Source organism: Sarcophilus harrisii, chromosome 1 (assembly GCF_902635505.1).
Source record: "Sarcophilus harrisii chromosome 1, mSarHar1.11, whole genome shotgun sequence".
Lineage (NCBI taxonomy): Eukaryota > Metazoa > Chordata > Mammalia > Dasyuromorphia > Dasyuridae > Sarcophilus > Sarcophilus harrisii.
The window spans coordinates 144,434,993-144,450,416 of NC_045426.1; the positions used below are offsets into that span (position 1 = coordinate 144,434,993).

The window sequence follows — 15,424 nt, forward strand, 5'->3', positions numbered from 1 at the left end:
GGAAGCCCTCATTACTGAGTGCCCACTAGGGAGCAAGCTCGGTGCTAATCACGGGGGATACAAAGAAAAGCAAAATTCCTGCCCCCAATGAAGGGGGGCAGCCAGGGGAGGAGAGGGGTAAGAAGCCGGAGGTCACCTTTAGCTGAGGTGACAGGCCTTCGTGGGAAGGAGGAAGAGAGTGCTCTGTGTGCACACATATCAGATGTTTCTAAGATAGAATAAATAAGAATTAGCAATAGACTGGACGATGGTGGGAGGGGGAGAGAGGAGTCAAGAATGAAACCTAGGGAGGTTGAATCCTCCCTGATTTATCATAGGAAACGACCCACATGTACAAAAATGTTTGTAGAAGCCCATTTAGTGAGAGTAGGATGCCCATCAGTTCAGGAATGGCTGAGTAAATTATAGTATATGAAAGTAATGGAGTATTATTGTTCTATAAAAAATAATGAAGAAGCTGATTTTAGAAAGGCCTGATGCTGAGCAAAATAAGTAAATCAGGAATACTCTGTACACAGCAAAAGCAAGACTGCAATGATCAATATGAAAGATGTTATCTACATCCAGAGGGAGATTATAGAGACAATGTAAATCAACACATACTATATGTTCATTTTTTCCCCTTTTCTCTTACAACATGATTCATAAGGAAATTTTTTTTAGTGAATGTACATCTATAACCAAAAAAAAAAAAAAAAAAAAAAGTTATTTCTACATGTAAGTGGGGAAAATAAATTTAGAAAAAATTATACTGAAAGCCATGATCAAAAAAAGTGACTAGACACTGTATTTCAAGAAATTAATCAAGAAAACTACTACAACATCTTAAGATCCAGAAGGCAAAATAAAAAATGAAAGAATTCACCAAACACCTTTTGAAAGAGATCCCAAAATGAAAACTCCTAAGAATATAATGGTCAAATTCTAGAGCTCCCAGATCAAAAAGAAATACTTCAAGTAGCCATAAAGAAATAATTCCAACATTGTGAAGCCACAGACAGAATCACACGAGATTTACTGGCTTCCATATTAAAGGAGCAGAATAACCTATCTAGCAAAACTCAGTATAATAAAGAAAAAATGGATATTAAATGAAAATGAGGACTTTCAAGCATGTCGTTTGACATTCAAACTCAAAAGATTCAAGAGAAGCTTAAAGGGGGACAATGTGAAAGATAATTATGAGGAACTCAATGAAATTAAACTGCTATAAAGTAAAATGATACATGAAACTCCCAAGAACTTTATCACTGTTAAGAGTTTGTAATGACAAGAGGGAATGGATGTAAATCAATTATGTTGTAATGATCTAAAAGAAAAATGGAGTAGGAAAGAGGAATTCACTGGATGAAGGGGGTAGAGAGGTAGAATGAGGACTGCTTTCTCATATTAAAAAAAAAGGTGAAAGGAAAAGCTTTTATATTATTGGGGGAAATGGGAGGGAGAGAGGCAAAACTCAACTACATATTGTTCAGAAGAGACACAGGAAAACACAGAGTTAAAAGGTTGGAGCAGAATTGAATATGCTTCAATTGAAGTTAAAAAAAAAAAAAAAAAAAGGTAATAACCACGATTTCAGACAAAGCAAAAGCAAAAACATACCTAATTACTAATCAGGGAAACCACCTTTGGCTAAAAAGTGCAATAGACAATTCTATTAATATTTTGTACAGTTAATTGCTCCAATAACGACCTCATTTCTCAAATATATAACAAATATGAAACTGAGTCAAATTTATAAAAATAAGAACTATTCCCCAAATGATAACTAGTCAAAGGCTATAATCAGGCAGTTTTCAGAAAAAAAGAAACTATGGTCATGAAAAAACACTGTAAATCACTTTTGATTAGAGAAGACAAATTATAATGACTCGGAAAAATAGGTATACTAATGCATTGATGGAGTGGTAAATTGACCCAACCCTTATGTAGAGCAATTCGAAACTAGGCCCAAAGGGCTATAAAACTGTATACCCTTTGATCCGATGGTATTCACTACTAGGTCTATATCCCAAAGAGAACAAAGATAAAAGGACCTACATGTATAAAAATATTTATAGTAGCTTTTTTTGTAATGGCAAAGAATTGAAAATTGAGGGGATGCCCATCAGCTGGGAAAAGGCTGAACAAACTGGGATAAGATTCCAGTTTATCTGGATGTTGGAATCCAGATGGATTCCAATAGTATTCCATGAAATACTATTGTGCCGTGGGAAGTGACAAGGGGAATGGTTTCCTAAATACATGGCAAGACCAATATGGAGTGACATAAAGTGATGTGAGATCCCTGGGAGATCACTGTGTGCAGTAACAATACTGTTGTATTGATCAACTGTGAAGGAAGGAGCTGGTTACTTTGATCCAAGGCAACTGATTAAAAAAATGCTACCTATCTCCAAAGAGAGAACTGCTGAACTTTGAGTGCACAATGAAGTATATAACTTACCTACTCTGTAAGTAGTATAATTTACCTACTCTGTTTTTCTTGCTCTTTTTAAAATATGGCTAATATGGAAATATGTTTTGCATGGTTTAACATGCATAATTGATATCACATTGCTTGCCTTCTCAGTGGGTGTGGGAAGACTTTGGAGGAAGAGAGAATTTGTAGCTTAAAATTTAAAACAAAAAGTTAAAAAGTTGCAATTGACATCAAGAAAACAATACTTTGGAGAATATATTCGCTTAAGTACTAATAGTATGATCCTCATTCGAAGGCCTTTCTATTGAATATGGTCACACAGTCTCAGGTACAGCTTTGTATTTAGCCCCTTTAGCAGCAAGAATGAAAGTATTGTGTCCAAAGAAACCCTGTCCCCTGCCTCCTGTCCAGTGAACAAATGCTGCTTTCCCTGAGACTATTTCAGAAGCCAGAAACGATACTCAGTGCGTTTTCTTTAGGGTAAACAACTCCATCTTGCACCTTGGAATAGAAGCTCTAACTGAAGTCATTCTCTGATGCCAGTAGTTCATGACTGGGAAGCTTTTGGCCACCAAAAACCATCTTTAAATGACTGTGGAGTCCTGCTTCAATTGAAGATTGGCCCTGGAGACTGATGCCCAGGGTAATAAGATGAGTCATCTGCAAAGGATTTTATTTTTTTTGCGGTCAAACGTTTTACATAAATGTGAGGGCTGGAAAGCAAGACATCTGTGTATTCAGAGGCTGAAATGAAAACCGAGTCCAACATCCACGTCAAGTAAATATTTCCATTGCTGATATTCAGTGAAATGCAGCACACAGCTGTTTCACTTAGAAGAAAAGACTCATTTAAAAAAACAAAACTATTTATTTGGACTTTTGTTTTCATTAAAGCTTTACATCTGAGGCTGACAGACTTAATCATAAAACTTGTATTTAGTCGAGTTAATTTACTCCCTATTATTATTTCTCTAACTCCCTTCCTCCAAATCCTATTTCTTGCCCACAACTGGCTCCACAGCAAGCCTGTCTATGCACAAGCGGGCTCTCTGCCCTGGGGCAGCCTCTCCCCTTCCCCTCTAACCCCCTCCCATAGCATACAGCAGGACTGCTGACTGACAGGGCACACTACGAGCTGCTACCCCCACTCCCCACCCCCTAAATGCTGGATGCCTTGTGGGAAGAGGTCCTGCTAGTGGGAGGCAAGTGGCCAAGTTCCGAGACTTAGTCACGATAACCTCCTGTGAGCGAGGGCCGTGGGATGTGTGAAAGACATGACAACTGGAGTTGATGAAAAGAGTCAGAAGGGCGTCCAAGTTATAAAATATAAATACAGGGCCTGCACTAGAGGTTTAAATTTGGGGCTATGAAAGGTAGAGGAAATAAGAGGATGATAGCTTGAGGAGATGAGGAGTTTAAATAAGTTTTTCTGAAAAACAAGAAAATCCTAGGTACGTCTGTAGGTAGCAAGAAATAAGTCAGGAGAGATAAAGACTGAATGAGAGAAAAAAATGGAGATCAACAAGGATCTCATGAGCCCCTGGGCTGGGATCCAGCATCTTATGCTGCTCTCTGGTCACACACTTTTACCCACCTAATGGACATTTCAAACTGGACCCACACACATCTGAGACTCATCTTGCCCAAAACAGAATTCAGTTGTTTTCCATCCAAAACCTACCCCACCCCCAACTTCCCTGGTTTATGCCAAGGCGCCATCTCTTAACATAACATTGCCCAGGTTGACAACTTCCATGTTATCCTTAACTTTTCACTCTCCTTTCCCCCAATATTTAATTGCTGTCCTGTCATTTCTACCACCACAAAATTGTTCCCATTCATTCCCTTATCTCTGACTATTATTCTGAGTCCAGGCTCTCTCCTCGGCTACTTCAAACAATTTTCTCCTTAGTTTTCCTATGCACAGCTGCTAAAGTAACAGATGGAAGAAAGGGAGGGAGAGAAGAAGGGAGGGAAGGAGGAAGGGAAGAAGATGGACTTATTAAAGATCTATTGTGTTAAGGCTTCTGCAAACATTAATCATCATCTCCATTTTCCCTTTGAAGAAACAGAAACTGGTTCACTCTGGGTCACAGAGCTAGTCTCACACTGGACTGAACTCAGATCTTCCTAATCCTGAGGCCTGTGCTCTACCCATTACATGACCTGTTTTTTTTTTTTTTAATTTTTTTTTTGGGGGGAGGACAAATGTTGAGGACCTTCTGAGGTAAAGAATGGCAGGGATTCCCACCACTCCCAATAGAAAGCACGCCACAACAGCCTCTATTATATCAATAAAGAAGAGGCCAGGTCTTCAGCTACAAAGGAGATGGTGTTATAGGTACAGAAAAAAGGACTGGAATGGCCAGTGTAACATGGTATCTGCCATGGAAGAATACCAGTTTTATTGGTTCTACACCTGGCAGCCTCAATAGCATTATCTTCCATTTTGTCAATCTCCTATAATTTGGGGGAAAGAGAACTTGGTGATAAAAATGTGCATGTAAAGTTGCCATGATGACGAGCCTCTACTGAACAGTTGAAAAAAAGGCAATGGAAAAAGCTCAGAATTTATTATCAAGGTCACAGTTTTAGCCAGATTTATGGAAGAGATTCCTCAAGGCCAGTTCTCCTTGGATGTTGTTTATACCCCAAAATTCAAACTCCCCAGCCAAACACAAACAGATACACAGGACAGAAGGAGGAGAAATGGACAATTAAACATGTTCTAGGAGAGATATCCAGGCAAGACTTAAGGGAGTACTTGTTTCTCCAAAGTATTTGCTCATACTGTGAGAACAACAGAAATACAGCCATAGAACTCCAATTGCACTAATTTAAGAACAAATGCAAAGCAGTCAAATCGAGAGAATAAAATGTACAAGGGAAATATTAAATGCCTTCACCTACTCCCCAAGAAAATGCATTTTTGTTTACTAGCAAAAATCCCTAGAATGCTGAGCAATGAAGAAAGGATGAAATATGGGGCTCAGGCTACATACTTCTATTAAGGAGGAGGCAAGTAATGGCCATAGCTAATCCATTCCAAGAAGGACCATTCCTATGGTAGAAAGGATAGTAGACTCAGAATCTGGGGAAAACTTTGCATTTAAAAAATAGAGGGGCAGCTAGGTGGCATAGGGGATAGAGCACCAGCCCTAATGTCAGGGGGGTCTGAACTCAAATCTGGTCTCAGACACTTAACACTTCCTAGCTGTGTGACCCCTGGGCAAGTTACTTAGCCCCAATTGTGAGAGAGCGAGAGCGAGAGCGAGAGAAAGAGACAGAGACAGAGAGAGAGAGAAACAGACAAACAGACAGACAGACAGAGATAAGACAGACAGAGATAGAGACAGAGAGAGGCGGGAAACAGAGAAGGAGAAGGAGGAGGAAGAAGAGAAGGAGGAGGAGGAGGAAAAGGGAGGGAGGGAAGGAGGGAGAGATGTCAAATTCATTCATGCTCATAAAAGAAAGAGTTCCATTTACTGTGATAGACCTCTCTCTCTCCCCCTACATTCATTATGCCTACCACCCCTGCCCCTGTAAGGATGTATGTGTTCTATCATTTAGAAAGAAACATACATTTTGTATTAATTTCACTCCTACTAAACAAACTCAGGAAATTAGAAAGTTGTTTATTATAGTCTATACATGGGTAAAAAAGTCATATACCCCTTAGCAATTTTTCAGATAGATGTAAGAAACTATAAGCTAGAGTTGTAATAAACTCCTTTCTGCTAAATTAGTATCATTGTTGCTTTCTCAAAAAATTCAATTAATGTAAAACAGAAGTCCATCACAGTTGCCAGACAAGAGTCCAATACCACTATGTCTTTCTTCACCCAACTCCTTCCCCCAAGAACCTAATATAAGTGTTTAAGTTGTGGTTCTGGATTTTATACATACAGCACCTATATATTATAAGTTCTTTAAAACAGGGTTAGATGAGGTCTTTAGAGTACTAGATTTTAAAACAATTTTTTATTCTTTTAAACATTAGAAGGAGCAGAAATATGAAATTATGTAAAAATTTTATATTTTTATTTGGAAATAAATTTTCATCTCATTCTCTATTTTTTTCCCTTTTGGATCTTTTTAAAAATGAACTGTGATAACTAACACAGCATGTGCCTTTGAAGTATACTTAAATATTCTTGTATTCTGCTTTTCTATTATTAATTACTAGCTCAAAAAGCAAGAAATTTAACTCCAAGAATTTTTTTCATTAATCTCCATCAAAATCCATGGGTTACTTGGTACTACACATACATTAAAGTATTTAGTGACCTTCAGATGAAAGGATTCTAAATCCTTTGGCTTCCCTATCACTGTCTTAAGGAAACTATATGTTCTTTTCCAGTTTAGCACAGCAAAATGCGACTGCAAATCTATAATTCTACCTTCCAACTGTGTTATTAATACAAATTACCCTGTTTCCATACATGCAAGCAATTAGAACGGGTCCTTAGGTTTCAGGAAATTAACTAGATGACAACAAAGCAGCCGCTGACTAGACCAAACTTGATTATCTGCATGTAGCGCAGAAGCCACATCAAAAATTCCAGAGTTTTGGAATTCCAGAGTTATTATACCCACTCCCAATACCACAGGGAAAGAAGAGAGTTCTCCAGAAAAGAAGCTAGCAGGGGAATCTCTGTCCCATTCTTCATCAAGAGGCATCTCCTCAACTGGAAGGGCAAGGCAAGGAAAGTGTCCTGGAATAGTCAGACAAAATCATGACCCTACAACCAAAGGCCCATCAGATGCAGATAACTGATGCTCATCCAAAGGTTTCAGTTGCTTCAAAACAATAGGACAAAGGTGAGTGAACACAGGTTGAGTGACAAATGCCCTGAATTTAAAATCAGAAAACCTCAGTTCAAGTCCTGAGTCTTTCTATCTCTCACCTGTCAGATTAGAAAAACTGACATCAGTGCATGGGGATCTGAAAACTGGTCCAGCTATTCTATAAAGCAATTAACAACTATTGCTGCCTAACCCACAAATCACAAAACTGTGTGTTCGTAACCTTTGATGAAGTTATACTAGGCCTACAACCCAAAGATAGAAGAAAAGGAATAAGAAATAAAAGGAAAATGCATACAAAAATATTTTTTAAAGTTTGGTTGTAAAGGAAAAGAACCAGAAACTAAGGGGTGCCCATTAATTTGAGAATAGGTAAATTAAATTATAGCATAAGAATATAATCACATTATAAGAAATAACAAAAAGGTTCTTCTTCAAAGAAAACCTAAGAAGATTTCTAGGAAACGATATAGAGTGAAGTGAGTGGAACCAAGTGAACAATTTATATAATACTAACAACTTAGTACAAATTACCTTGAAAAATTTAAAAACTCTGACCAAAGTAATAAATAATCACAACCCCAAAGGACCAATGATAAAACAGGTGACTTGACAATGAGGTATTGACAAGATGCAGAATAAACCATCTATTTTTGGAGATAGCCGATGAAGGAATGTATTTTAATTGATTATGCATTTTTTAGGACAGGTAATACAGTGTTAGTCCTGGAATCAGGAAGACTCTTCCTGAGTTCAAAGTTCTGAGTTCAAAGTGTCTGACCTCAGACACTTCCTAGCGGTGTTACCCTGGACAAGTCACTAAACCCTTTCTGCCTCAGTCTCCTCATCTGTAAAATGAGTCAGAGAAGGAAATGGCAAACCACTCCAGTATATTTGCCAAGAAAACCCCAAACAGGGTCACAAAAAATTAAACGAGACTGTCAAACAACTGAATAAAATGCATTTTTGTTATGAGGTTTTGTTTTTATTCCTTTTTTCTTTTCCCTACTGGGAAATAAGAAGTGAGAGGTAAGAAAAAATGACTGTTAACTGAAAAAACAAAACAAAACAAAACTTTAAAATCATACTTCTTCATTTATTAGCTGTGTGATCCTGGGCAAGTCACCATCTCTCTAGGCTTCAATATCCTCAAAGTCAAAAATGAGAAACCCAGGTTTCTTATTTACATACAGGTTTCCTTTTGTTTTAAATCCATTATGTGAAAACCACCAAAAACTTGCTTTCCAAAGGCTAACAATAAGGTGGTATCCCAGCATTTCATTTAGAGAACATAAATAACAAAGGCTGGCAAATCTGTAAAAAGTTGTTAACCAAGAATTAAAGCATTTAATATGCTGTGACTTTAGACTCAGACATTTGAGTCTCCTCAAGAGCTACACAGTTCTAAGGTACATGGTTATCCAAACAGCTTCCACAAAGAGCAAGCCAACCCTTTAATGCAGCTTAATTTTATGAACAAAATCATTGCCAGGAATGCACTCTTTCCACAGAAAGTGGTTTGCCCAGATTTCAGTGGTTTGCATAGGTTTCACTCCTTTCCCCTGCAAATTTCAATAGTACTCCGACACCTTCATTTTGGAGTTACGGAAACACCGACATAAAATGTAGAAGTGACCGAAAATGGAGCAATGCGCAGGCTACAAGCCTGATTCAATCAATCAGACTCAGGGTTTTGATCTTAGTTAATGCCAGGAGATTCAGGGAAAGATGAGGAGTTGAAACTGTTTTAGATTAATGGAAAATAGCCTAGGAAATATGTCAGAAAGTGGAAGACAGCCCAAAATCTGCTCAAAATGAAGCAACCAGCAGCTGCCTTTATTTTAAAAGCCTTAGACACCAGACACTCCAGAGGGGAAGATCTACCGACTGAGAGGAACAAAACTGGTCTCAGTTTCCTTTCTAATGAGAAACACGGCATTATATTATCAAGCAAGACAAATCCCCTGAGCCCCATGCTTTATGTTGATGAAAGAAAGCAGTTGAAAATAATTTTCTTCTAATGTATAGAAGCTACTGTCTTCCTCATCATAATCTAAGGAGCTTCTAATGCTGGGAAAACTGTTTTGTTTTGTCCTAGAGAAAAGCAAATCCAATGGTTCTTACTGCAACCTACTGGGAGAAATCTCCGGCTCCATTTGGGCTCCTGCAATTTTATCTCAATCCCTGAATCACAAAAAGGTATTTCCCATTACCTACATGTCTTCCCTAAAAGCCACCTCTAAGAGCCTATCTTCAAACTGATCGTTCCTTGGCCAAAGCACAGACAGAATGTCTATAACAAACAGCTAGTTTGCCCTTTGTTCTTGACTTCCTAAATTAAGGTATACCTTGGTTCTTAATATCTCACACTCCAAATCCCTTCCATGATTTCAATTCTATATGATGGCATCTAAATCCAATGGACTCCAAAGAAAACTCTCTTGGAAATTGCTTAGATAATTTCTTTTGCATGTCAAACAACATGGAGAAATACACATACTGAATGCATTAACTTCAAACTGGACAGTATATATGAGTAAGAAATAGGAAATACTTACTGCGAGGAACAGCATGCAGTACATAGAAAATGAAGAATGCCCAGAATAAAATGATAATCTAGAAGAAAAAAGAATGACATTAACTTCCTTTCTTCTGCATAAATTCACTCAAATAACCACCAAAATTTTCACAGCCAGAAACAAATGTAAATTTTGTTTGTTTAAACTGAACTATCCCTTTTATTTCTCTTGTCTAATTAAAGAGTCAATAACCAAACTTAACAAAAATCATAATTATCTCAATAGATGCAGAAAAAGCATTTGACAAAATCCTCATCTATTCCTATTAAAAACATGAGAGAGTATTGGAATAAATGGAGATTTCCTTAAAATGATCATTAGTATCTATTTAAAACCATTAGCAAGCATCATATGTAATAGGGACAAACTAGAACCACTCCCAATAATATCAGGGATGAAACAAGGCTGCCCAATATCACCATTACTATTCAGTATTATATCAGAAATGTTAGCTTCAGCAATAAAAGAAAAAGAAATTAAAGGAATTAGAGTAGGTAATGAGAAAAACTAGTTAAAGAATCAGTGTAACATTGGAAAAAATCCCTTCTTTTGAGTCTCCAGTTTCCTCATTTGTAAAGATTAAATCATCTGATCTCACAAGTACCTTCTAGCTCTAAAACTCTGGAAAAACTCAGATAAATCTTGTTTATCTACAACTTCCTTAAAGAGGAAGGCGGCAACATCTCTAAATCAGATGGAAAAAAACAAACCCAAAGCATTTCTGCATTTCACAATGGCTGGCTCTAAAACCAGTCAGGAAAAAAAAGTGAACTAATTCCTTTCTGAATATTTGACACTGCTCTTAAATGGAGAAAACTAATCAATCTACTTCACTATGAAAAGAAACATTGGGGTTGGGCCCCTATGGACTGGACCTAATTATCTCACAGACAGGCTGTAGGGATCCAGGGCCAACTTCTAAAAGCAGGCAGTACAGCCACCCAGGCTGTAATGATAGTTATGGGATTGAGTAAAAGTAAAAAATGTATTAAAAGTAAGTTAATAGCACTATCCCTAAAGTCAGGAGGACCTGAGTTCAAATCTGATCTTAGACACTTAACGGGTCCTAGCTGTATGACCTTGGGCAAGTCACTTAACCTCAATTACCTCAGCTCCACCCCCCCCCAAAAAAAATCTTCAAAAGTAAATTAACAAAGCTCACTTGGAAGCCAAGTGCTATAATCACCTAAAGATTAGAACATATTTGTCTTTTTTGTACATAGAGTTTGGTCTTTATCCTCCCAAAGAAGCAATACTTTGTGTGCTTTGTTTAAAGAAAAACTTAAAAGAGAGAGAGGGAGGGAGGGAAGGAGAGAGAGAGAGAAAGAGAAAGAAACAGAGAGACAAAGACAGAGAGAGAGAGAGAGAGAGAGAGAGAGAGAGAGAGAGAGAGAGAGAGAGGGAGGTATGATCAAGCATCCTCTGTAATGACTAGTCCATAATTCTCCCTAGAAATAAACAAAGAACCCAAGGAACCTTGCCCATCACTCCAAAATCTGGTACTTAAGTTGCCTCATCAATTATGAGAGAAACATGATTGAATTAAGAATCTAAACAGGAAATTTCTGGACTAAAATTATACCCCCAAGACTCATAGTACCCTATACTCTGAGGTATCTCATAGAAAACAATTTAAATAAACTCTTAAACAAAGTATTTACATTTCAAACACACATAAAATTATATAATGAGAACAAAATACTCAAAACAACAAATGATTCCTACAAAATGCACCTGAACTGAACCATGTTAAGCCTCTGGCTGCTCAAGAACCCTAAATTCTATAAAGAAAAATTATTTCTTAGGTGACACTGCAATACAAAATAGTCACTTTTTAAAGGTATTTATATGGTAAGGCAATTTTATAAGACAGTTAATGAAAAACTGAGTAAATCTCTACTTGCTCCTCAATACAAGAGCAATCCCTTGAGACTCATGCCAAAATTGACAAAAAGTTTGGGAAATGGACAGAAACGGAGGTTCTCATAATAGCCAATTCTTGTGCCCCCATTTCCTTGCAAGTGAATTTCTAAATTTCATTCTTAAGTATTCTTTCCTTTACACTATTTAAGATTAAATCCTTCAATATTAAGATTTTTTGTTTAATGATTTTTGTTATTTTATTTTCTGGTTCTTTCAAATAATACTCTGGTACTATAGAATGGAACTGAATTAGTAAATTAACTTAAGATGTATATGATTTTTATTATATTGACTCAGACTTATTATTTTTAATAATTGTTTATATTCTATATTAACATAAAGAAAGAGAGAGACAAGCAAACAGATTACTGCTTTGTGGGGGGCGGGAGGGTCTTGGCACATGGATTTTCAAGTATTTTATATTGTCTATGGTTATTTTAAATAGAATTACTACTCTATCACACTAGATTCTGATGGTAATATACAGAAATGTGGGTGATTTATGCAGGTTTATTTTATCTCCTCCAACTTTACTGGAGTTCATTTGTTTATTTCACTGATTCTCTAAACAGAAGACCATTATATCATCTGCCAAAATTGATAACTTTCATTTTTTCCTATGCTCCCCCCCAAATATGGGTTTTTTAAGGAGAGTGAGACATAGGCATGTTTATAGACAATTGGGAATCAGCCAGTAGATCAAGAGAGTGAAACTTAGTGAGAGAACAGAAATGACATGACAATCTGCTGGAAAAAATGCAAAGAAATGTGTTCACTTGTGCACACAGAGAGGTTATAACTTTGGCAAGAAGAAGGACCTGTTCACATTGAGTAAAAAAGAAAGAAATTTCTGGTGGAAGATACTAAAAAATTAATCTTTTTCTACAAATGTGACATTTCTGTCGTTTCCTCCAATTCTAGGTTGAAAACTTAATACAAGTAGAACACTATCCCAGTAAATCTACTGTGAAATGTTCTGCCTCAAAACTGATTTCTTGGACAAGCAACAGTAGTTAGACCCAAATGCAAAAGTAGTTTTGTTTGAAACAACACAGGATGCAGGCTATCTGGATCAGGAAACAAAACTTATGAGATTTGGAAAACCATCAGACAATATACTCCAAATGCACTCCAAATGCAAAGAGGCAAGAATTTAAAAATCACACTCTCACACAGAAATTTCATGAAGTCAAAAGAGTAATTGTATTGCTATATAATCTCTTGTGGATTGTGTAAGAAACATCAAAATTGAGACTGACGAGCAGACTTTAAGTTACAAATGAAGCCAATTTAGCCTTTCTTAAGTAGTCATTGTCAACAGTACTGGGGTTGCTCTTTGTGCTTTGCTGGAATCACGTGTAAACCATTTCCTCGACTCTTATTTTGCTCTGTCAATGCTGATAGATCTTCCCATTCTATTGCCATTTCTTTGGTACCAAAGTTCTATAAAAATATTCTAGTATAAGCAAGGACTGTCTACTTATTAATAACCTCCTTTGGGGTATCAGACAAGTAGTTCAATCTCTACATCAAAAAAGAAAGAACATTTTAGTTACTGTATATGCCTAAATTCAAAATGGTTGTATTGCTTCACGATTCCACCAATGATGAAGGTACAAGTGTGCATTCTGTATTCTTATTGTGTACTTTGAATCCATCACCTTTCTGACAAGGGGTAGGAAATATACTTCATTATCAGCATTCTGGAATCTCCCCATTTGCCCTGTTCCTAGTTCTTAAGTTTTTCATATAGAATGAAGTTTCATAACCCATCCAACACTGACTACTCCCATCTTTTATCATTTTTAGAGTAATAGTTTAATTTTAATTTAACAAATAGGCAATTCTTTTTAGAACTGCTCATTCACATCCTAATAATCACAAATTTCTCAGAGTATGGCTTTGGTTTTGGTGTAGAGACATTTTGAACACCAAACACTTATTTAAGAAATGTGACACAAAGATGTTTTTACTATTTGTTCACTTCCCTTCTTAAGGTAGACGGCATTAAGAGTGGTTAGATGGTCCAATGTATACAATAAATAACTGGGCCTCGACAAGAAAACCTGAGTTCCAATCTCACCTCAGATGTTACTAGTTATGTGAATTTGGGCAAATCATTTAAAATCTGTCTCCATTTCCTCATCTGTAAAATGAGGATATAATAATCACACTTATCTATCACAATAGTTGCATCAAATGAGGTAACATTTATAAAATACAAACTGCCTGGCATACAATATATACTATAGAAATGCTAGCTGCTATTATTAATATTATTACAGTCAAAATTACCTATATCATCTTTCATAACTGCCTATAACCCTTTTTTAAGTAGTAATACATATTTCAAGGGTACTATATTTAATATTCAGGTCAAGTATACATTTAGAATGTATTGAAGAACATGGCAGAAGAAACTGGTCTTCCCTAGTTTCACAAAATTATGACCACAGCTAGATTTTTCAAGTAACTCTTGTTTTGAAAACAAATGCAATGAAAATATCCCTGTGAAAAACATCTTGTAGCCACAATCTTTCTTCATGTAAGCAGATTCAACTAGTTTGATTTCAATCCTAAAATATTTCATTAGGATATTTCAATTAAAACAATAAAACTACTGGGTTTATACATGATCATATTCACTCTGGCCATAGAGATCAGAAGAAGAGGGAAATATCCAAATCTTAAAAAATAAATTTTATAGAGCAATATCTTTTATTATCAGAATCTGTATCAGGTGGAAGGAGAGGATGTCCAACAATTAAGGAATGGTGAATCTTAAGCAACGCTTAAAAAAAAAAAAAAAAAGGACCTATTTAAACTATTTAAACCTGATGCAGAGTGACATGAACAGAAGAGAATGAGTTATGCAGCAACTAATACACTATAAAGGCAAACAGATATAAAAAACCTGAATAGGGCAAATGAGGAGATTCCAGAATGCTGATAATGATGTGCTTCCTACCCCCTTTTGGCAGAAAGGTGATGGATTCAAATTACAGAATAATATACATTTTCAGACACAGTCACTGTGTTAACTTGTTTTATATAAATGATTTTTAAAGAGAGAGAGAGAGAGAGAGACAGAGACAGAGACACAGAGAGAAAGAACAAGAGACAGAAAGAGAGAGAGAGAAGTAGGGAAAAACTACATTAAATGTGAAATACACAGTAAATCATGTATAGTTGAAGTTGATGGTTTTATACATAGTACTCTCTTGTATTGTTCTTTTATGCAGATATGTTCATGTCCATTGGTGTTTGTCAAGTTCTTAATAAAAGAAAAAAAATTTTTTAAATAAAGAGTATTTTAAAAAATAAAAATAATTCTAACTTGCAAATCATGTCTAACTTCAGGGCCTTAGATATTAAATCCCAAGGTGACATCATAAAGCAGTGATATCTTTGTACTTTGTACAAAAGGAGATCCATACATCAAAAAGTCTAAAAATAAAAGATACTAAATATAAAATAAATTTAAAATATAAAACATTTGATGACAAAATAATGTTCTTCTGGCAGGTTACAATTAAACAACTCAATGATTTTATCACTTTCAGCTTGCCTGAGATGTAGTTTAATGATTTAAAAATCAATTACATTTTTTAAAAAATTACATGACATCTTCAAATTCACAGCAGCTTTTCCAGAAATATAAACTACCCTAAATCAAAATGATGCAAGATTTTCT

The 15,424-nt window shown here is 36.1% G+C and overlaps 1 protein-coding gene across 3 annotated transcripts in view; it reads right to left on the minus strand.

The window, feature by feature from the left end:
- The window catches only part of PLPP1 (phospholipid phosphatase 1), a 108,922-nt gene that overhangs the window by 5,427 nt on the left and 88,071 nt on the right, over nucleotides 1–15,424 (minus strand). For all 3 annotated transcript variants that reach the window (XM_031965108.1, XM_031965117.1, XM_031965110.1), the window contains one exon: nucleotides 9,787–9,844. In XM_031965108.1, coding sequence (XP_031820968.1) covers nucleotides 9,787–9,844 — 58 coding nt within the window. The remainder of the gene's footprint in view (nucleotides 1–9,786; nucleotides 9,845–15,424) is intronic.